The sequence below is a fragment of the Aotus nancymaae genome, unplaced genomic scaffold (assembly GCF_030222135.1).
Source record: "Aotus nancymaae isolate 86718 unplaced genomic scaffold, 86718_ANA_hifiasm-v0.15.2.pri h1tg000008l, whole genome shotgun sequence".
Classification (NCBI taxonomy): domain Eukaryota; kingdom Metazoa; phylum Chordata; class Mammalia; order Primates; family Aotidae; genus Aotus; species Aotus nancymaae.
This window is the reverse complement of record NW_026988419.1, coordinates 1448179-1469789: the sequence shown is the minus strand read 5'-3', so window position 1 is coordinate 1469789 and position 21611 is coordinate 1448179. Positions and strand designations below refer to the sequence as shown.

Below are 21611 nucleotides of genomic sequence, written 5' to 3'. Positions count from 1 at the left end.
GCCCTGTGGAGGGGAGCTCATAGCATCATAGTGGCCCATGTGTATGGGGCCAAGTTGGGCAGGAGAAATGGGAAGTCACTGATGGTTTGAGCAGGAAGGCTGTGTGGACGGTGAGCTTAGAGTGGTGGTTACTCTTATCTGTTGATGTGGTTTGGCTGTGTCCTCACCCAAATCTCATCTTGAATTGTAGCTCCCATGATCCCCATGTGGGAGGTAATTGAATCATGGGGGTGGGTCTTTCCCATGCTATTCTCATGGTAGTGAATAAGTCTCATGAGTTCTTGATGGTTTTTTTTTTTTTTTTTTTTGGACGGAATCTTGCTCTGTCACCCAGGCTGGAGTGCAGTGGCACAATCTTGGCTCACTGCAACCTCTGCCTCCTGGGTTCAAGCAATTCTCCTGCCTCAGCCTCCCAAGTAGCTGGGACTACAGGCATATGCCACCATGCCTGGCTATTTTTTTGTATTTTTAGTAGAGACAGGGCTTTACCATGTTAGCCAGGATGGTCTCGATCTCTTGACCTGGTGATCTGCCCACCTCCCAAAGTGCTGGGATTACAGGCATGAGCCACCATGCCCAGCCTCAAGATCTGATGGTTTTATAAAGGGGAGTTCCCCTGCACAAGCTCTCTTGCCTGCCACCATGTAAGACGTGACTTTGCTCCTCCTTTGCCTCCACCATGCTTGTGAGGCCTCTCCAGCCATGTGGAACTGTGAGTCCATTAAACCTCTTCCCTTTATAAATTACCCAGTCTTGGATATGTCTTTATTAACAAAATGAGAACAGACCAATACATCTGTTAAGGAAAGAGGGGCGTCCCCAGCTTGGATAAGAGGAGATGGAAATGTAAGACAAGTGAAGATTGTCAGAGCATCTGATTACTAAAAAACTTAAGATTGAAAGAAACACCTCCCAGGGTTCTGAGAAGTGCTGTGAACTTTTGGTGGCTTAACTCAACAGACATTTGTGTGGCATCTTCCACGGGCCAGCCCTTGATTGTGAACGCTTCCACTAAGGGTTTGCTGTAGAGAAGGGAATGCTGGCACATGGGCAGGTATTAGAATGTGCTCCAGAAGACGGTTAGTCCCAAGGGAGGATTGCTTAGCTCTTTTGGGGAGTGAGGGCAGGAGGCTTCATAACACCGGGATGGCTCTGACCAGGATTTGAAGGATGAATAGGATTTTGCCAAGCATGAGACAGGGGATTTAAATAGAAAAATATGACAATAATGGGGAAAAGCCTTTTTGAGGATGTGCTTTGCCATTTGAACTGAGACCTGAGTGTCAGGAAGATGCTGGCTGTGCCCAACCCAGGGAAAGAGGCCACTGGGCTCAGTTCCAGGGCAGGAGCAAGTGCAGCCTGTGAGACGGCTGGGCAGCCAGGACTCAGACGAGGCTGAGACTGGTTAGGGGCCAGGCATGTGGGTTTGCTGAGCCAGAGTACCAGGCTCATGTTTCCTTCCAAATGCAGCAAGCCACCATTAGAAGGTTTTCAGCTGGGGGGTGGCGTGATCCCACTTCAAAAAGGTAACTCTGGCTGCTGTCCTGAGAATAAACTATGGGAAGAGAGGAAGATTGGAGACAGGGACAGCAATTAGGAGGCCATGATAGCAGCCAGTCAAGAGGCGGTGGCAGCTGGAGATGGGAAAAGGTGAACGGAGTGGGAATGTTTCAGAGGTAGATCGGCCAGCACCCGCTGATGGATGCCATGTAGCCCAACAAGGGAAAGGAACTTCTAGTGTCATTTCACTGGGCATGGGGAAGGTGGGGCGCTGACTGACCCTGATGGAATAATAACCCTGATCAAACAAGATGTCACGTTCTGGGGGCAGCCGCACAGTCCTGCAAACAGATGGCAAGAAAATCCAGGGGTAGGAGACATGGCCTGATGGTGGCAGACTGGAAAAGTCTCAGGGCGTTTGGTTAGCAGTGGAAGGAACTGGACCGTGGGATGCTTACTGAGGTGCTGGCGAGGCTGATGTGATTTCCCTCTGGGGAGGCTTCCAGCCCAGGGTGATGGTTGAATGCATACTCTATCATCAGTTCCCTCCCGGAAGGCAAAGCCCACAGGGAAAGAGAGAACGGGAGAGCAACAACATTCTGAAAGCTGGAAAGGAGATGGATAGTGAGAGCCACTTACAGGAACCAAAAAATGGAATTTAAGCAGGTGGAAGAAAAATAGACACTGACTCACATAAAACCCACAGAGGGTTCAGGAGCTGAGAGCCTTGGGGACCCCAAGAAGAGGGGTGAAGGTGGGGTTATATACACAGGGTCAGATGCAAATCTATTTAAAAGAGAGTTCAGCCCAACAGATCCCGCTCCACTCCATGTAGCTAGTGGCTCCTCCTCACTCCTTTGGCAGAAGATTGGATGTTTGTTCTTTGGAGAAGGTGAAGGGCCGGGAGATGCCAGGCCCACTGGAGGCAGGAGAGCCTACCGAAGACAGAGGACTAAGGGACAGTCACTTTCTGAGTGCTGAGACCCCAGCCTTCTTCCCTGCCCATCTCCCAGGACGCTGCTGGCCCCACCGTCCCTAGGTAGGAGTTAGAAGTCTTCTCTGGGAGGCTTGATGAGCCCAGGGGCAAAGATGGAAAGGTGTTGCCATCACACGGTTTCCCCAGGATTCGGCCCATCGGACCACCCCGTGGAGAAGCCCTGCTCGACAGACCCCACCTCACTGTTGGACACAGACAGCCAAAGATCACCAGACACTGGAGGAAAGCTGGGGACAGGAGACAGGGGACACAAAGACAAAGTGCTTGGAGGATCAAATTCTCTTTTTTTTTGAGACAGAGTTTCGCTTTTGTTGCCCAGGCTAGAGTGCATGGCATGATCTCGGCTCACAGCAACCTCCACCTACCTCCTGGGTTCAAGCGATTCTTGTGCCTCAGCCTCCCAAGTAGCTGGGACTAGAGGCATGCGCCACCACGCCTGGCTAATTTTTGTATTTTTAGTAGAGATAGGGTTTCACCATGTTGACCAGGCTGGTCTCGAACTCCTGAGCTCAGGTGATCTGCCTGCCTCGGCCTCCCAAACTGCTGATGTTCCTGGACCAAAATGAGGGTTGGGCTGCTGTTTCTCGTGGCCCAATAACAAGATGCAGATGAACTGGGGAGGAACAGCGTTGTTATTTTCTGTAACTGGTTACAGGAAGAAGGCCTGGAAATTGTCACCAGACCAACTCAAAATTACAAAGTTTACCAGAGCTTATATACCTTCTCAGCTACATGTCTACGTGTAAGTGTGCATTCATCTAAAGACATACGTGATTAACTTCTTTTAATTTATAACTAAGGTCTGAGTCCTGAAGACCTTCCTCTGGAGCCTCAGTAAATGTACTTAACTTAAATGGGTCCAGGTGCTGGGGTGATTACCCTTATCTTGTCTCCTGCTAAATCACAGAGGTTTGGGGGGTTCCTTCAGACCTCTGATAAACTTGTTTAATCCTAAATGGGTCCTGCCAAGAATTACTTTGTTGTTTTGTCATGCTGGAAGGTTCAGGAAAGGCAAAACTTTTGATGGGCTTTTGTTATGTTCCAGCCTTTGTAAAAGGACGCTGGCTTTTAATATTTAACTTAACCACTCAGTCAGTAGGGAAACAGTTGTTAGGGAGGCCTGCATTAGTGAGACCTGGCCTGTCATGTTGGGGTTACAGGCGTGAGCCACGGCTCCCAGCCTCGGAGGGATCACTTTCAACAGATAAAAAGAAATGGGACCGTGTAGTAACAGAATGATATCTAGAAAGGAACAATAAGAGAAGAAAATGAAAGTGAAAAAGGAGGAGGAGGAAGAGAGAAGGGGGAAGAAGGGAGAAGGGAAAGGAAGGGCAATAAAATATATTATAGCAGTAATTTTAAAAAATAAGAACCCGATGGAAGGGTGGAAAGATACAGTTCAGAAAAGCTCCCAAAAGGCAAAACAAAAGGATGGAGTGTTGGAAAATAGGAGAGGCAAGATGTTTGCAATTTAGGAGACCAGTTCAGGGCTGGGCACGGTGGCTCATGCCTGTAATCCCAGCGCTTTGGAAGGCTGAGGCAGGCAGAACACTTGAGGTCGGGAGTTCAAGACCAGCCTGGCCAACATGGTGAAACTCTATCTCTACTAAAAATATAAAATTAGACTGGCATGATGGCGCATGCCTGTGATCCCAGCTACTCGGGAGGCTGAGGCAGGAGAATCGCTTGAACCCAGGAGCCAGAGGTTGCAGTTAGCCAAAATCCACAACTGCCCTCTAGCCTGAGCTACAGAGTGAGACCATCTCAAAAAAAAAAAAAAAAAGAAAAAGAAAAAGAAAGAAGAAGACCAGTTCAGGAGGCCTGATATCAAAATAATAAGTGTTAGTAAGAGAAAACAGAGTGAGAAAATTGATTTTAAAACTCAGGAAAGAGTCTCAGAACAGAATAACACTTGTCTCTGGGTTGAAAATGGTCAAGTGCTCACACGACACAGGAGAAACACACAACCCTGGAAAACCTCACAATGCTGGGCTCCAAGAAAAGATCCTAAAAACGTTCAGAGCAAAAGATAGATTACAGCCTGCGTCAGGGGTCCCACAAGACCACCCCCAGGTCCTGCGATTCCTCGCAGAACTGGCAGGACTCCGTAGGTGTTCATATTCACAGCTGTGATTTACAACATTCAAAGGATATAGAGCAAAATCAGCCAAGGGAAAAGACACATGCGTGGGGTAAAGTCTGGAAGAAACCAGGCACGAACTTCTAAGAGTCTCGGCCTGAGACCTGAGTGTCAGGAAGGTGCTGGCTGTGCCCAAAGCAGGGAAAGAGGCCATTGGGCACAGTTCCAAGACGGGAGCCAGTGTGGCTGGTGACATGGCCAGGCGGCTGGGGCTCAGACGAGGCTGAGGCTAGGCAGGGGCCAAGCCTATGGGTTTGCTGAGCCGGAGTGCCAGGCTCATGCTTCCTTCTAAGTGCAGTGAGCCACCATTAGGAGTGGCTCTGCTCTCCTGTGGTGTCACATAGCACCACACTTCCCTCCTCCCCCAGTGAGTTGTGACAACGTGTGAAATGCAGTTGTTAATTGGGGACCGGTCATGTAGACACCCTCTGCCTGGCAGGTACCCAGATTCCGGACTCCCAGAAGGAAAACAGGTGCTCAGCATAAACCATATTGTTTGTACAAACGGTATAGGCACAGCAAGCCACTCATCAGCTCTGGGGATGGTGGGAGCCCTCCCAAAATCCACGTTCCCAGATGACAGCAAAAAGCCAACCTTTCAAGCAAGCCCTTCTGAGGACAGCAGTCTCGGGCCTGCTGTGCTATTTTCTGAAAAAGAGAATCAGAACAACCTTGTTTCTCCAGCAATCCTGAAAACTAGAGACGATGGAACAAGGTTCCAGAGTCCTGAGGAAAATTATTTCAAATTTAGAGTTTTGTCAGTGAAGTGCCAGGGTAGAATTTTCAGACACGCAAGTTCTCTAAAAATGTATCACCCATTCTTCCTTCCTTGGAAAGCTACTAGAGATGTTGCTCTACCAAAATGAGGGTGTAAACCAAGAAGAGGAAGACATGGGGTCCAAGAAATGGGATTTAATATGAGAGAGAAAGAGAAATAAATGGATTCCTGGATTATGAAGTAAAGCCCCAGGGTAAAGACTCTGCCTCAGGCCTAGAGGTCACCTGTCCAGAGAAGACCCAGAGGCTCTGGGAAAGGCTCCCTCAGCACAAAGAAACTGATGAAAGTGCTTGGTCACGTGGAAAAGAGTTACAAACTGGGGAAGAATTAGAAACAATAAAAAAGTATGGCAATCACTAACTCCAGGAATAACAAAAAGTTGTCCAGAAAAAGAGAACCAATCAGAGCTGGTCTGTCAATAGCATTTCTATAATCAGAATAACAAACACTGAGTACTTATCTGGCCAAAATTATGATATAATTATTAGAAGGATGATGTGGAGACTGCAATTATGCATTGGCAGGGAGTCAAGGCGGGGGAGCAGGTTGTGTGAAAGTTAAACCTTCATCTTCCACAGTGGACAGTCAAACATGTAATAGGAAATAATGAAAACTGAAATGTCAGAAAGTAGTAATCTAAGCATTTTTTTTTTTTTTTTTTTAGAAACAGTAAAATTCCAAAAGAATCCATTAAGAGAGTTGAAATTGGTTGCCTCAAGGGAGCAGGACATTGAAGGGAGTTTGGGTTGGAGGGGGACTATTGTTTGCAAAAACTTTATAAAACAATTTGACTCTTGATTGTTGATGAAAGTAAAATGTAAAATTAAATTTAGATATAAATTAAAAGCAAAGCAAAATAAGGAAAGGATGAAGAGTAAGGAAGAAAGGAGGGAGGAAGAAGAGGAAGAAGAAGAGGAGAAGGAAGAAGAGAGAGGGGAAGGAGGGAGGCAGGGAGAAAGATGAAAAGACAATCACGCTGTCTCTGCTGTGGCCAGGCCAATTCTTCTTGTTCCAGACATCACCCTTCCCAAGCGTGAGCCTCTCCTGGGAAGAGCAGCTGGAAGCAGAGAGATCTGGGAGACCAGACACAAACTTGGGGCTCAGCTTGGGGACGGGAACATCAAGGGAGTTGATAGGTGCCTGGAACATAATGGAAACGGTTCATCTTGGTTAAGTGGATGCATGAATTAATGAATTTCTTTTCTCTTAAGTCTTGCAGCTCATTAAGTCACAGAAATTTCTGAACAAGTTGGTGATCTTGGTGGAAACAGAGAAGGAGAAAATCCTGCGGAAGGAATATGTTTTTGCTGACTCCAAAGTAAGTGACAGCAAACTTCTAAGATGGACTGTGAGGTAGGGAAGGGACACGTGTGTTTTGAGGCTTGCCAGGGAGTGTGCATCATTAGCTCCTTCAGTTCCCGGAACAACCCATTTCACACCTGGGAAAGGTGAGCTCAGAGAGGTTAGGGACCATGTTCCAGGTCGGCCAGGATTTGAGCAGTCAGTGTCAGGAGCAGGGAGGCTTCCCACTTTGCCCAGCTGCCTCCTGGCCTCGAGGCCATGTCCTTTATCACCCACATCTCACTTAGCCCCACGCCTGGAGGAAAGGCTTTTAGCTTCTCTGGGCTGGACTTGGGAAACATTTGGGACACTCCTGGATTGATTGATTGATTGATTGATTGATTGGCTGACTTGAGACAGAGCCTTACTTTATCGTCTAGGCTAGTACAGTGGCACGATCACAACTCACTGAAGCCTCCACATCCTGGGCTCAAGGGATCCCCCCACCCACCTCAGCCTCCTGAGTAGCTGAGACCACAGACACACACCACCACACTCAGCTAATTTTTTATATTTTGTAGAGACAGAATCTCTCTGTGTTTCCCAGGCTAGTCTCGAACTCCTGGGCTCAGGCAATCTTCCCATCTCCACCACCAAAAGTGCTGGGATTATAGGTTTGAGCCATCCTGGATTTAAATCTGAGTCTCGACTGGAGCTCCATCCCAGAGACTTTCATTTCTACACTTTGCCCCACTCTGCTGAAGTGAAATGCCCCTGCCAGGATGGGTTCCTAGGGTAAGAGGTGCTGTGGGCCACTGGGGAAACCCAGGCTGGGCCTCTGTGCCCCCAGAGTGGGTTCTTTGTGACCTAACTGCTCGTCTTAGAAATTTGAACCAAGGGCCAAAACCCATCATCGTGGCCTCACTCTGTTTTCTGCTGTGCAGCTCCTGTGAGGCAGTAAGAATGGATTGCACCAGCCTGAACAACATAGTGAGACCCCATGTCTACAAAACAAAAAAACTAGGCCAGGCACAGTGGGTGGCTCATGCCCATAATCCCAGAACTTTGGGAGTCTGAGGTGGGAGAGTTGCTTGAGACCAAGAGTTCGAGACTAGCCTGGACAACATGGTGAGCCCCCATCTCTATGGAAAAAAAAAATTAGCTGGGTGTGGTGGCATGACCCTGTAGCTTCAGCTACTTGGGAAGCTGAAATGGGAGGATTGCTTGAGCCCAGGAGTTAGAGGCTGCAGTGAGCTGTGATCAAGCCACTGTACTCCAGATTGGGTGACAGAACAAGACCCTGTTTCAAAAAAAAAAAAGATTGCAGAGCAATAAGGGTGTCCATCATATCAGGTGCTGGTTGATATCTCACGTCAGGCACCCCCAGCAAGGCCAAGGGCCAAGGGTCTCTGGGGCAGGCCCACAGTGATAGCCCCCACTGAGTGCCCAGTCCCCGCTCCTACTTTCACCTCCAAAGCAGCAGGGGTGGGCTGGTGGGAGGTCTAGGGTGTCCAGAGCTGCCATGAATAACAGAGAAGGGTCTGGGGAAGCAAGGGAGTGAGGCCCAGACAGGTGGTGGGAGATGGAAAGAAAGCCCCCAGGCCTGGAATGCTTTCTGAGCTCCCGGGCGCAGGTCCAAACACCAGTTCTGTCCCATTGCTGTGACCTCAAACAGACTGAGGCACAGGGATAAACAGAGGCGGTGCATCTTGAGCCACCCCCAACTCAAGGCAGGTGACAGTAAACATGGCCATCATTACACCTTTGTGAGCTGGTGTCTTCAGGGAGGACTTAATGAGATTTGCACTTTTGAGGTTGAATCATGTAAAATTTCTGTCTTTGCGGGTCTGAAATAGTCAAACACTGGTCACGTCATAATGTTACAACCTGAAATTTTGGGTAGCTTTGTTAAAGTCAGCCTGCTCTATTGATTGCAACCTAAGAGAGGGCCAGCTGAGGCTGCTTGGTGCCCCACTGGGTACCCCAGAATAGGTGAAAAATCCTGAGGCGGCTGTGACAGCCTTCCTGTCCTCTCTTCTTTTTAATTAGTTTCTTTAATTTAAACTTTCTTTCATTACATAAGTAATCTATTCTCCTTGGTGAAGACATGGCAAACACAGACAAGTAAATGTTTAAAATCGAAGCACCCATATACCGTGAGTTAATCGTGGACTGTGCCTCTTCCAAATGGTTTTAAATTTTCTTTCTTTCTTCCTTCTCTTTCTTCCTTCCCTCCCTCCCTTCCCTCCCTCCCTTCCTTTCTTCCTTCCTTTCTTTCCCTCCTTCCCTCTCCCTCCCTCCCTCCTTCTCTCCCTCTCTCTTTCTCTCTTTCCATCTTTCCTTCCTCTTTCTTTTCTGAGACAGGGTCTCATTCAGTCACCCAGGCTGTAGTGTAGTGGCAAGATCCTGGCTCACTGCAACCTCAACTTGCTGGCCCTGAGTAATCCTCCCACCTCAACCTCCTAAGTTGGGAGGGACTGCAGGCATGCACCACCATGCCTGGCTGACTTTTATATTTTTGTAGAGGCAGGGTTCCCCTGTGTTGCCCAGGCTGATCTCAAACTCCTGGGCTCAAACTATCCTTCTGCCTCAGCCTCTCAAACTGCTGGGATTATAGGCATGAGCCACTGTGCCAGGCCCAAATGTTTTATTAAAAATGCAATGATGCCACTCACACCATTTGTCAACTAGCTTTTCGCACTTGACAATATATTGTGGCCACCTGTCCTTGTTGGCAAGATAGTTCTGGATCACACTTGTTAAACACTATGATATTCTAATTTATGGATGGGCTATAATACTTTTTTTTTTTTTTTGAGACAGAATTTAACTCTGTCACCCAGGCTGGAGTGCAGTGGCACGATCTCAGCTCACTGCAGCCTCCACCTCCTGGGTTCAAGCGATTCTTCTGCCTCAGCCTCTCAAGTAGCTGGGATTACAGACATGTGCCACCACACCCGGCTAATTTTGTATTTTTATTAGAGATGGGTTTTCACCATGTTGGTCAGGCTGGTCTTGAACTCCTGACCTCAGGTGATCTGCCTGCCTCAGCCTCCCAAAGTGCTGGGATTACAGACATAAGCCATGTGCCTGGCCCTATAATACATTTCTAATGAATCTCCTAAGGCTGGACAGTAAGATTGTTTCTGATTTTTTCTGTACTGAGCTGCAGAGCTGTGACAGGGTTGGACCTCTGCGCATCGCCCGATGGCTTTCTTAAAGTCCCGACCTCGCAAGGGAATGTCTGGGGCAGACTTTGGACGTGTTTCCAGGTTGCTATCTGGAAGTTCACATTGATGTACACTCCTCTCAGTTTTCTTGAAGCTGACCAAGCCCCTTGCAAAGTGTAATGTGCAGGGAGGCAGAAGCCTTTCTAAGTCTGTCTGCCCTTCCATCCCTAGAAGAGAGAAGGCTTCTGCCAGCTCCTGCAGCAGATGAAGAACAAACACTCCGAGCAGCCAGAGCCCGACATGATCACCATCTTCATCGGCACCTGGAACATGGGTGGGTCCGCGCGCCCTTCCCTGCCGTCCCCACTCCTCGCAGTCCCCCCTCCCCGCAGTCGCCCCTCTCCGCAGTCCCCCATCTCTGCAGTCGCTCCCTCCCTTCAGTCCCCTCTCCCCGAAGTCACCCCCTCCCCGCAGTCACCCCCTCCCCGCAGTCACCCCTCCCCGCAGTCACCCCCTCCCCGCAGTCACCCCCTCCCCGCAGTTGCCCCTCCCCACAGTCACCCCCTCCCCGCAGTCGCCCCTCTGCTTCTGCTTCCCTGACTCAGGCCTCCTCAAGGTGGGGTGGAGTGACAACAACCATCTCCCCTTCCTTCCTGCCCCAGAGCCCTGTCCCGAACCCCCAGCCCACCTGCTCAGCCTCTTTCTAAGGAATTCCACCCTTTTCCTGAGAGGATGAGTAAGGAAGATGAGCTTTGGGGCTGCTGTACCCCAAGAGCAGCTGGAATGGGTCGTTCTGTATGTCTAAATTGGAAAGTTTTAGGTAAAGAGTCTGAATATCTAGGTGAAGGGGCTCATGGGCACCCCGCCAGCCTTAGGCAGCTCACCAAGGGGCCCAGGCCTGAAAGAAAGAAATCCACCCCTGAGCAGAGTTGCCAGACTTATTAAGAGAGAGATAGAGAGATCGGTAGGTAGGCAGATAAAGGATGCCCAGTTAAATTTTAACTTCATAGAAGCAATTTTTTTAGTATATATGTTTAGCTACAAATAAATACTAAATATATATGCTAAATAGACATTATGCTGAATATATAGTATATATACATGTGCTAAATATATCAACGTAATTATTATATTAAATATAAATCATACTGATTATTTAGTTTGAGCATACAGCTAATAATAAATACTAAGAATATGCTAAACATATTTTGTATTAAACATGTATACTGTATATTTATATGCTAATGTATATTTATATACTAAACATATGCACTCTACTAAATATAAATAATAGTTAATATATATGTATTTTTTGAGATGGAGTTTCACTCTCATTGCCCAGGCTGGAGTGCAATGATGCGATTTCTGCTCACCACAACCTCCACCTCCCAGGTTCAAGTGATACTCCTGCCTCAGCCTCCCAAGTAGCTGGGATTACAGGCATGCCCCACCATGCCGAGCTAATTTTGTATTTTTAGTAGAGACGGGATTTCTCCATGTTGATCAGGCGGGTCTCGAACTCCTGACCTCAAGTGATCCGCCCACTTCAGCCTCCCAAAGTGCTGGGATTACAGGTGTAAGCCACCACACCCATCCTAAATAATTTTTTAGTGTAAGTGTTCAGGTAGAAATAAATTAGATAGAAGACATCCAGTTAAATCTGAATTTCAGATAAACAGCTATTGCATGGAATTTCACTGGGCGTTCCGTGTCCTTTGCCCTTTGTCCTGAGAGGAGTCTGGGAGGAAGAGGGTGAGCAGCAGCCAACAGGGCCCTCCTGGACATGAAGTGGCACCATGTCACTTGTGTCCCAGGGCCACAGCAGCCCTGGAATAGAGCCCAGGCCAGTGCCCCTGGGGTCACATGTCCTCTTCGGTCCCTTTCAGCATCTCTAATAAGAGACAATAGTCTGCCTGATCTCCTCCTTCTGCACGTGGTCAGGGATGTCCATGACAAAAGGGCAGGGGGTGCCCTTCCCACAGAAGCGTGTGGAAGGAGCCAGCTGGGGCCATGCTGCAGGAGGGCCTGGCCCACCAGCCCGGGGGTTCGGGCACCCACTGTGAGCCTCTCAGGGGAGCAGAATTTAGCCACAGTCCATTTACTCCAATGCTTGGCTTCTTTGCACTTTTTAGCCGAGAAACTCATCTCTTTGAGGAACAAAGTTTGCTCATCCTTCAAGGGCATTGCAGGCTGAACTGTTTGACATTTCTTGATTGAGCTGCTGCAACTCAGTTTTGAAATGGGAGTGCAGAGGCGTTTCCAGGCGCTCCTGTTTCTCTGGCTCACACCCATGCATCTCTCTGCTCTGGGCTGGGATCTGTCTTGCAAGGGAGCCTTAGTTGTCACCCAGCAATGGGTTAGAAGCCGCCACCCAAAACTCGTCAGTTCCCTTGGCTGTCTCGAGAATAGGCTGTGAGTTCCTTGAGGGACAACTGTGTCTCAGTTATCGTAGCCTCAAAGTGCAGGACAGTGTCTGACATCAGGGAATCTTCTGGTGTTTCTATACCTTGAAACTTAACGTTATGTTTTAAAAGAGGCTTAACTGAGCTCCAGCCCTAACCCACATCCTGGGTGAGGTTAGCGCCCAGGGCTCCATGATAGGCTTTTCTTTGGGCTGCTTGGATGGTCTTGGGTGATGACGTGACCTCTCCCACACTCCTGCCCTCTGTTTTGAATTCTCCTGATGCTTTGACTCCATGTGCCTTTGACTCACTTGGTGTTGGGTTTTGCTGTTGAAGGTAACGCCCTCCCTCCCAAGAAGATCACGTCCTGGTTTCTCTCCAAGGGGCAGGGAAAGACGCGGGACGACTCTGCTGACTACATCCCCCATGACATTTATGTGATCGGCACCCAGGAGGACCCCCTGAGTGAGAAGGAGTGGCTAGAGATCCTCAAACACTCCCTGCAAGAAATCACCAGTGTGACTTTTAAAACAGTGAGCAGCTGGCCGTGCCCTGGGTGGGCTTCCGGGACAGAGTCTTTGCTCAGCTGGGCTGTCTCAGAGGCAAGGGCAGGCTCAGCCTGTCAGTTCTCGGTTTTCAAGGCTGTCTGGGGGCCCCCACTGAGAGATATGTCTGTATTCAGCAATAATTGGGATCCGTGGGGTATTGCTGGAAACCACTGAGTCCTCTATCTTCCCGCCTTTGGTCAGCCCCAGTTCTCATCTTTAGGATGCTTTGTCTCCCCTATCAGGCATTGTTGGGAGTCCCCTGAAGGGTTGGGATTACAGACCGAGTATCCCATGCCCAGGAGCTGGGGCTGGGTGTAGATCACTGTGCCGGGTTCACCCTCTACACTTGGGCCGAGTACTGCAACGTTGTCCTCCCACCAGGTCGCCATCCACACGCTCTGGAACATCCGCATCGTGGTGCTGGCCAAGCCCGAGCACGAGAACCGGATCAGCCACATCTGTACTGACAACGTGAAGACAGGCATCGCAAACACGCTGGGTGAGCCAGGCGGGGACCCTGGGTTCTTCCCACACCCTCTGCTTCAGCTCACACGACCACATCATCCCGGTCCCACCCGGGTTAAAAACGGAGAGCCTTGCATCCTCAGATCCCTGCTCAATCCTCAACAAATAGGGGTGGTTGGTCTCCCTGGCTGAAACTCACTCAGGGTCTACACCAGCGCTCCCAGGGATCTAGCTAAAATGCAGATTCTGACTCAGAGATCTTGGGTGGAGCCCAGGGTTCCAAGTTTCAGAAAAGTTCCCAGGCGACTTCAGCGCTGCTGGTTGGCCTGTGGGACCCACTTTAATTAGCAAGAACCTAGAACAGGGATTGGCCAACTTTTACAGGAAAGGGCCCAGTCGTAAATATTTCAGGCTTTTCAGTCTACTCGACACTGCTCCTGTCTGCCTTTCCGTCGGGAAAGCAGCCATAGTCAACCCAGAAAGCAGATGGGAGTGCTGTGTTTCAGTGAGAACTTCCTTATAAGCCCCTGCCCTCGGTCCCTGTACACCAGGTTGGATCTGGAAACGCTGGTGTCAGTGGAGAGTCGCTTACTTTAGAGAGCAGAAACAAGGGCAGGGAGATTTCATGAATATGGGAGTGTGAGCCTGTGTGTGTGTGTGTCTGTAGTGTGTGTGTGAGGTCTGTGTGAGTGTGTGAGAGCGTGCATGTGAGTGTGTAAGCCCATGTAGGGGTATGAGAGTTTGTGTGTTTATGAGCATGCTTATGTGAGTCCATGTGTAAGTGTGCCACCCCATATCTATTAGTGTGTGACTGTGTGTGGGTGTGAGTCCATGCAGGTGTGTTTGTGTGTGATGTGAGTCTATCTATGTGAGTCCCTGTGTGAGTGTACCACCCCATATCTATGAGTGTGTCTGTGTGTGTCCATGATGTGTTTGTGTGTGCTTCTGTAAGTCTGTGTATGTGAGTTCCTGTGTGAGCGTACAACCCCATATCTATGAGCGTGTGTCTATGTGTGTGGGTGAGTCCATGCATGTGTGTTTGTGTGTGTTTATGAGAGTCTAGGTATATGAGGATGGGTGTTCAAGTCTATGTCCGTAAGTACTAGAGCCTCTGTGTGTGTGTGTGTGTGTGTGCACGTGGGGTGGTGCACACACAGGGCTCCAGAACTGGCATCAGGGGTGAGGCCAGTGGTTTTTGGTGACTGGAGTCGGTGGAGTCAGGAATAGGACAGAGTCCCAGAGAGAACAGGAAATAGAATTGCTGCAACTGAATGTGAAAAGCTCTCTCAGCTTTTCTGCTGACAAACCGCAAACTGCCCGCTCGTCCCCCTTCCTTACTGCCACAGTGGAAGGGTGGGGCTTCGTGGTTGTCCTGGCTGCACCCACGCCCTCCTGCTGCCCAGGAACTGCCCCGGGTCTGGATTCCATCGCTCCCTGGGCTTCCAGCCCCACTCACCGGCCCCTGCCCCACTGTGCAGAATACGCTCAGACCTCATGCGGCCACATAAAACCACAGCCTCAGCCAGGCCTTGCCTGCAGCTATCACCCCAGTTCCTGGTCATCCTGGCCTTGGGGTTGGGCACTGGGTCAGCTCCTGAGCAGGCAGGAGCTCTGCTCATGTGGCCCTGACAGCCATTGCATGGACAGACAGGAGGAAAAGAAGCTGTTTCCCGGGAGGAGCGTGCTGACGAAGGAGTGTGTGGCGTAGGCAGAGAGCAGAGGTCAGGGGCCTCCCTGAGAAAGGCAGTGTGGCTGGCATCTGAGGGGTGAAGAGAGAGGCCTCGCCAGAATCCCAGCTTTATGACCACTGCAGGGCGCGGTGACTCACACCTGTAATCCTAGCACTTTGGGAGACCGAGGCAGGAGGATTGCCTGAGCTCAGGAGTTTGAGATCAGCCTGAGAAACACCATGAAACCCCGTCTCTACTAAAAAATTAGCCAGGTGTGGCGGTGCGCACATGTAGTCTCAGCTACTCAGCTGCAGGAGAACTGCTTGAACCCGAGAGATGGAGGTTGCAATAAGCCAAGATCGCCCCACTGCACTCCAGCCTGGGCAACGGAGTGAGACTCCATCTGCAAAAAAAAAAGAAAGAAAGAAAATGGGAGCCAACAGATCATAAATAAATAGATTTATGATCAAATAGATTACAATTGGATCTATTATGATTAATAGATCAAATTTTCTAGTAGCATATTCAAAAGGAAACAAGTGAAATTAACTTCAATCATAGATTTTATTGAACTTCATTCATCCAAAATACGATTATTTCAATAGATATTCAATGTAAAAAGTTATTAGATATTTTACAGTCTGTGTTTCTTACCAACGCCGCAATTCTGATGTGTGTTTTACACTCACAACCTGTCTCATTTTATACCAGCCACATATCAAGTATTTGATAGTCACACGTGGCCTGTGCCTACATTGGACACAGCAGGTTCTCACCTGCATGTGGCAGAATCATCTAGAACAGGGGTTGACAAACGTTTTCCAAAGAAGGCCAGATGGTGAACATTCTAGGCTCTTCGGGCCAACAACTGTCACAGCGCCTCAGCTCTGCCTTCGTAGCCTGGAAGCAGCCAGAGACAGTCCTGAGGTGAATAGGCACGGCTGTGTTCCAATAACATGTTCTTTCTGAACACTGAAATTTGAATGTCATATTTTCATGCATCACAAAAGATTGCTTTTCTTTTGATTTGTTTCTAACAATTTACAAATGTGAAACCATTTGTAGCTGGCAGTGAGCCAGCATTCGCCTGCCGCTGACCCCGGAGGGCTTCTCAAACAGATTACTGGGCCCCATCCCAGGATTTCAGATTCACTAGGTCTGGGGCGGGGCTGTCCAACAAGTTCCCATGTGGTGTGCAGCTGCTGGTCCGGGGAACTCCCTTTGGGAACCACTGGTCTAGAATGGATCAGAACGTTGGCAGAAAAAGGTGTGATCTCAGTGTGGGTTTTCGGTCTCCCCAGGAACCTTGAGTTTGCTGGGAGGAAGATCAGCCCCCCAGGCTGGAACCTTCTGAATCTTCCCAGGGCTTCTGGCTGCCCGCTTAGCACATGGGTCACTTTAGAGAGAGATGCCCGGGGCGGGTTGCAGCAGCCACCTTCCTCTGCGCTGCTGAGAACCCAGTGCCTCCCACCCCGTACGACCCCAATCCGCTTTCCCCTTGCCAGCGCCTAGCTCACCTGCCTCTCACCCTGCCTTCCCGGGATTTCTGGCCCCTTGGCAAGTATGTCTGTTTGATATTTTGATTCTTCTTTCTGCTCTTTGTTTTAGGGAACAAGGGAGCCGTGGGGGTGTCGTTCATGTTCAATGGAACTTCCTTGGGGTTTGTCAACAGCCATTTGACTTCAGGAAGTGAAAAGAAACTCAGGTAATGGAACTCCTTCCCTGCAGGAGCGTGCTTTTGGGTTATCTGCCCAGACTCGCCTCACACGTCTAAGCACCAGAAGGACCTGCTCAGCTCTTGCCTTTGACCTTGTGGGTGTCATGTGGCCTTTCAGGGCTCACCACAGTCTCATTAAAAGCAACTGCAGCACAATAGTGACCTCACGTGTGGAAGAATTTTGTCTAAACGTCAGAAAAGATATTTCCCTATGTCATTAGCCTGATGGACCCCTAACTAGCACTGTTTCTAAAGCAGAAAGCCTCCTTTGGGGCCTCCTTACAAATCCACGCTGATCGGGCCTAGCTGGGGCCCAGGAATGACGACAGCCATCTATAGAATCCTCACTGTCTGATTCTCTGCTGAGCAGATGCAGCTGCTCCTGGGCCCCTGCACCCAGTGTGGCCTCAAATGACCTTTGCCTCCTGGCTGTGCTGTATTTGCACGCTAAGGTGATCTGCTGCAGCCGGGCTGGGGGGCTGTCTCACTCCCTCCACTGCTATGCTCCTCCCCCCGCCCCCACCACCTATGGCAGGAGTGACTTCCTGCCACAGCGAGGGGGGAACCAGTGACCCCATGCTAGATGGCCCCTTTTTCCTTGCATTAGGCGAAACCAAAACTATATGAACATTCTCCGGTTCCTGGCCCTGGGCGACAAGAAGCTGAGTCCCTTTAACATCACTCACCGCTTCACGCACCTCTTCTGGCTTGGGGATCTTAACTACCGAGTGGACCTGCCTACCTGGGTAAGGGGCTGCCCGCCTGGGGCTGGGCTGGGCTGCAGAGATGGAGCCTCCCTTGAGTCAGCTCGGGGCAGGTGGTCATAGAGACACGTGACCCAAGCGGGCCGAGGTGGCTGTTCCCTTTGGGGGCTCAACACTGTTCCCATTACTGAGCCTCAGCCGCTCCTCACAGGTCCCCTGTGCTTATGCCTGGTTCCTGTAACTGTCACAGCCACCCTCCTACTGTCACTCTGTAGCCTGGCTCATCCAGCTGCCCACCCCAGCCCCGAAGCTTGCCAGGCCTGGATCTGCAGGGCTTCTCACCAGAGGCCCGGCCATATTCTTGTTCCAGGAGGCAGAAACCATCATCCAGAAAATCAAGCAACAGCAGTACGCAGACCTCCTGTGCCACGACCAGCTGCTCACAGAGAGGAAGGAGCAGAAGGTCTTCCTGTACTTCGGTAAGAGCAGCAGTGTCTTCTGCAGCCTTTCCAGCCATCCTTTCATCCCCTTTCCCCTGATTTCTTCACCAGGTGAATAGGGAAAATTGGCCAGATGCAAAACCTGGGGAATCAGAATTGAAACCAAAGTCTCTCTGTTTCAGAGGAGGAAGAAATCACGTTTGCCCCCACCTACCGTTTTGAAAGATATACTCGGGACAAATACGCCTACACCAAGCAGAAGGCAACAGGGGTGAGTCCTCTTCACAGACATCTCCCCTGCCCTCCATCTCCTCCCCGCTTGTGTCTGTTCCCAAAACGTGAACAGAGAGCGTCTTCATCCATTAGGCAAAAAAAAAAAGAAAGAAAAAAAGTCGAAAGCACGTTTTGATTTGTGTCACAGAGCAAATGGGCAACCACACTTGTGCCCTGCAGTGAGCTGGAAAAATAACCCTTGTGATTTACCTTTGGTCCAGATACTCTAAGATGCTGAGAGGATTTTAAAGTATTATTTCCTTAACTGGGTTCTAAAGATCATTTTTTTTTTAAGTCTTGTGATCACATAAATGTGCTAAACTGCTGAGTGAATTAACATTAAGCAGGTTTCTTCACTGCAGGATTTATCAGAGTCTTTATGGGCCTAAGAGCACTGTGGTTCTCCATGAGAAAATCTGTGTGCCAAACTCAGTTAGTTGTTCATGGAATACCAATTAATATCTTATGAGGCCACTTGTGTTCCAAGGAATAGTGTTTCGGGAAAGATGCAATAAAATATTTATTCATTTCTTCAAAGATATTTCCTGATGGCCTATTATGGGTTAGGCACTCTCCTAGGTGATGGGAGAGCAAAGATGTCTGCTCCAGGGACTTCACAGTAGGAAAAACAAGCCAAATATGCAACTCGCTGTAGCCAGAGCCAGAATATGACAATGCCAGGGCCGGAAAGGATCAGGGAAGCCAGTCCCTGGCAGGGTTCAAGGGTCGAATGGCTGGGGCAGTGAGGTACCCAGGCCCACTAGAAGCCTAGGGAAATGGAACACAAGTTCAAAGTGTCATCTGAAAGAGTTCTAGGCCCCATCTGGGTGCAGGGGCAAGTGAAGAACTGGATGTGGGAGACCAAGGCCAAGCGCTGGGTGGATTTCAGAGCAGAGCAGGAGAGGAAGAGAACAGAACTGAGAGGATGGGAGGTGGTCCCAGACCGCTGCCACCAATGAGGCTGGGACTCCCAGGACAGGGCACCCTCTTCTGCAGGACCCACTGCCTGCTGTGTGAATGGGGTCACCTGGCCCAAAGGCACTGTCAGAGCAGGTCCATGGGGACCCCTGTGCAGGCTGGTGAAGGATGGTTTGGTTTGATGTGAGTTTAAGTTGAGGCAGATGAGGGCCTGAGATGGGAGAGCGGGAAGTCCTAGATGCCAGGCATGGCAGGCCACAGGAGGCCACTGCAAGCTCTTCCGGGCACTGGTGCATCAGAGTGGCATGTGCAGAACTGTGGTGGGCATTGTGGTAAAGGATGAGGAGGCTGCAGGGACACCGGTGAGGAAGCCATCGTGCGGGTCCAGCTGAGCAACAGCTAGGGCCAAATCAGATAAAAAACAGTGCAAATGACAGAAAGGGAAAAAGCGGCCAGCCGTGGTGACTCACACCTGTAATCCCAGCACTTTGGGAGGTGGGGGCGGGAAGATCACCTGAGGTCGGGAGTTAGAGACCAGCCTGACCAATATGGAGAAACCCCATCTCTATTAAAAATACAAAATTAGCCGGGCGTGGTGGTGCATGCCTGTAATCCCAGCTACTCAGGAGGCTGAGGCAGGAGAATTGCTTGAACCCAGGAGGTGGAGGTTGCAGTGAGCCGAGATCATGCCACTGCACTCCAGCCTGGGCAACAAAGAGAAACTCCATCTAAAACAAAAAGAGAAAGGGGGAAAGCAGGATATATTGGAAGACCTGATTGCCATTGATGAAAACTGGAAAATCACAGGGTGGAGCTGGCTTGAAGGGGAAAAAATAGAACTTGTTTTCAGACTTATTGATTGTATGACATTAGTGGAAGGACACAGAAAATATCCAGAAGGCAGCTGAAAATAGTGATGCATCGCTTATCTACGGGGATATGTTCCGAAAGCATTAGGTGACTTCGTTATTGTGGGAACCTCATGGGATATATTTGCACAAACCTAGGTGGCATAACCTAAGCACACTTCAGCTAGATGCTGTGGCCTATTGCTCCCAGGCTACAAACCTGTATAGCATTTTACTTTACTCAATACTGTAGGTAACTGTAACGTAATGATAAGTTTTTGTGTATCTAAACATTAAAAAGTACAGTAAAAATATGGTTTAAAAAGAAAAAAATGTGCTGGGTGTGGTGGCTCATGCCTGTAATCTCAGCACTTTGGGAGGCCGAGCTGGGTGGATCACTTGAGGTCAGGAGTTCAAGACCAGCCAGGCTAACATGGTAAACCTTGTTCCTACTAAAAATACAAAAATTAGCTGTGCGAGGTGGGACAGGCCTGTAACCCCAGCTACTCGGGAGGCTGAGGCAAGAGAATCTCTCGAACGCGGGAGATGGAAGTTGCAGTGAGCCAAGATTGCGCCATTGCACTCCAGCCTGGGTGACAGAGCAAGACTGTCTCAAAAAAAAAAAAAGATGGTCCACGTGTATAGGGCACTTACCATGAATGAAGCTCGCAGGATGGGAAGTTGCTCTGGGAGTCAGTGAGTGAGTGGTGAGTGGGTGTGAAAGCCTAGGACACTATTGTACACTGCTGTCGACTTCACAAACCCGGTACACTTAGGCTACTCTACATTAATTTAAAATTTTTTTTCAATAATAAATTAACCTTAGCTTACTGTAATTCAGAAGGAGGCGAGTTGCAGTGAGCTGAGACTGCGCCACTGCACTCCAACCTTGGCGACAGAGTGAGGCTCCATGTCAAGGAAAAAGAAAGAAGAAAGAATGTTTATGGCAGCTTTGTTTTTAATCTTCAAAACTGGAAACAGCCTATGTCCATTAACAGTAGAGTAGATAAACGTGATACTTACAGACAATGGAACTTTTACACTCAACAAAGTGGCTGAAAGAGTCCAACATAAAACAGTATCTACTGAGCGAGTCCATTTATACACGATCATATCAGTTAATCAGTGGAGATGTTAGTGGCAGTGATGCTCACCGTTAGGGGGCTGTGCTATTGACAAGGAAGGGGTATGAGGGAACTCGTAGGATGATAGGGGTTTTCTGGATCTTGCTCTGGGCGGTGGTGAGTGTATACAATACACTTACGGTTAGTACACTTTATGTAAGTTGTACCTAAAGGTTTTTTTTTTTTTAAAGTGAGTGGTTCAGAAGCAGAGGCAATGAAAATAGAATATTCTTGAAAGAAAATTGGTAAAAGGAAGAAAAGAGAAAAGTAATTGAAGGAGATGACAGAGGTCAAGAAGAAAGAGCTGGAACATGAGGGGATAATGATATTGATAAAAGAGGGTTGTTATCGCCAGTTTGCCTTGTCTATCCCACCCAGTGGACATCTTGCTCACCACTGCAGCCCAAGGCCCTGGAGAAGGCTTGTCATATAGTATTAATAGATACTGTTTGAGTGACTGGCTAAGTAGGTGGACAAGTGTGTGAATGGGTCAATGGATGGGTAGGTGGATGGATAGGTGGATAAATGGATGAATAGATGGATGAGTGAATAGGTCAATGGGTAGGCGGGTAGAGAGATGGATGGATGGATGGATGGATGGATGGATGGATGGATGTGTGGGTGGGTGGAGGGATG

At 49.2% G+C, this 21611-nt stretch overlaps 1 protein-coding gene across 3 annotated transcripts in view; it reads left to right on the top strand.

The window, feature by feature from the left end:
* INPP5D (inositol polyphosphate-5-phosphatase D) overlaps positions 1–21611 on the top strand; it is a 147517-nt gene that overhangs the window by 88193 nt on the left and 37713 nt on the right. For all 3 annotated transcript variants that reach the window (XM_064372881.1, XM_064372882.1, XM_064372884.1), the window contains exons 10-17: positions 6627–6733; positions 10098–10200; positions 12605–12801; positions 13198–13315; positions 16560–16656; positions 17276–17414; positions 17743–17851; positions 17995–18083. In XM_064372881.1, the coding sequence (XP_064228951.1) occupies positions 6627–6733; positions 10098–10200; positions 12605–12801; positions 13198–13315; positions 16560–16656; positions 17276–17414; positions 17743–17851; positions 17995–18083 (959 nt within the window). The remainder of the gene's footprint in view (positions 1–6626; positions 6734–10097; positions 10201–12604; positions 12802–13197; positions 13316–16559; positions 16657–17275; positions 17415–17742; positions 17852–17994; positions 18084–21611) is intronic.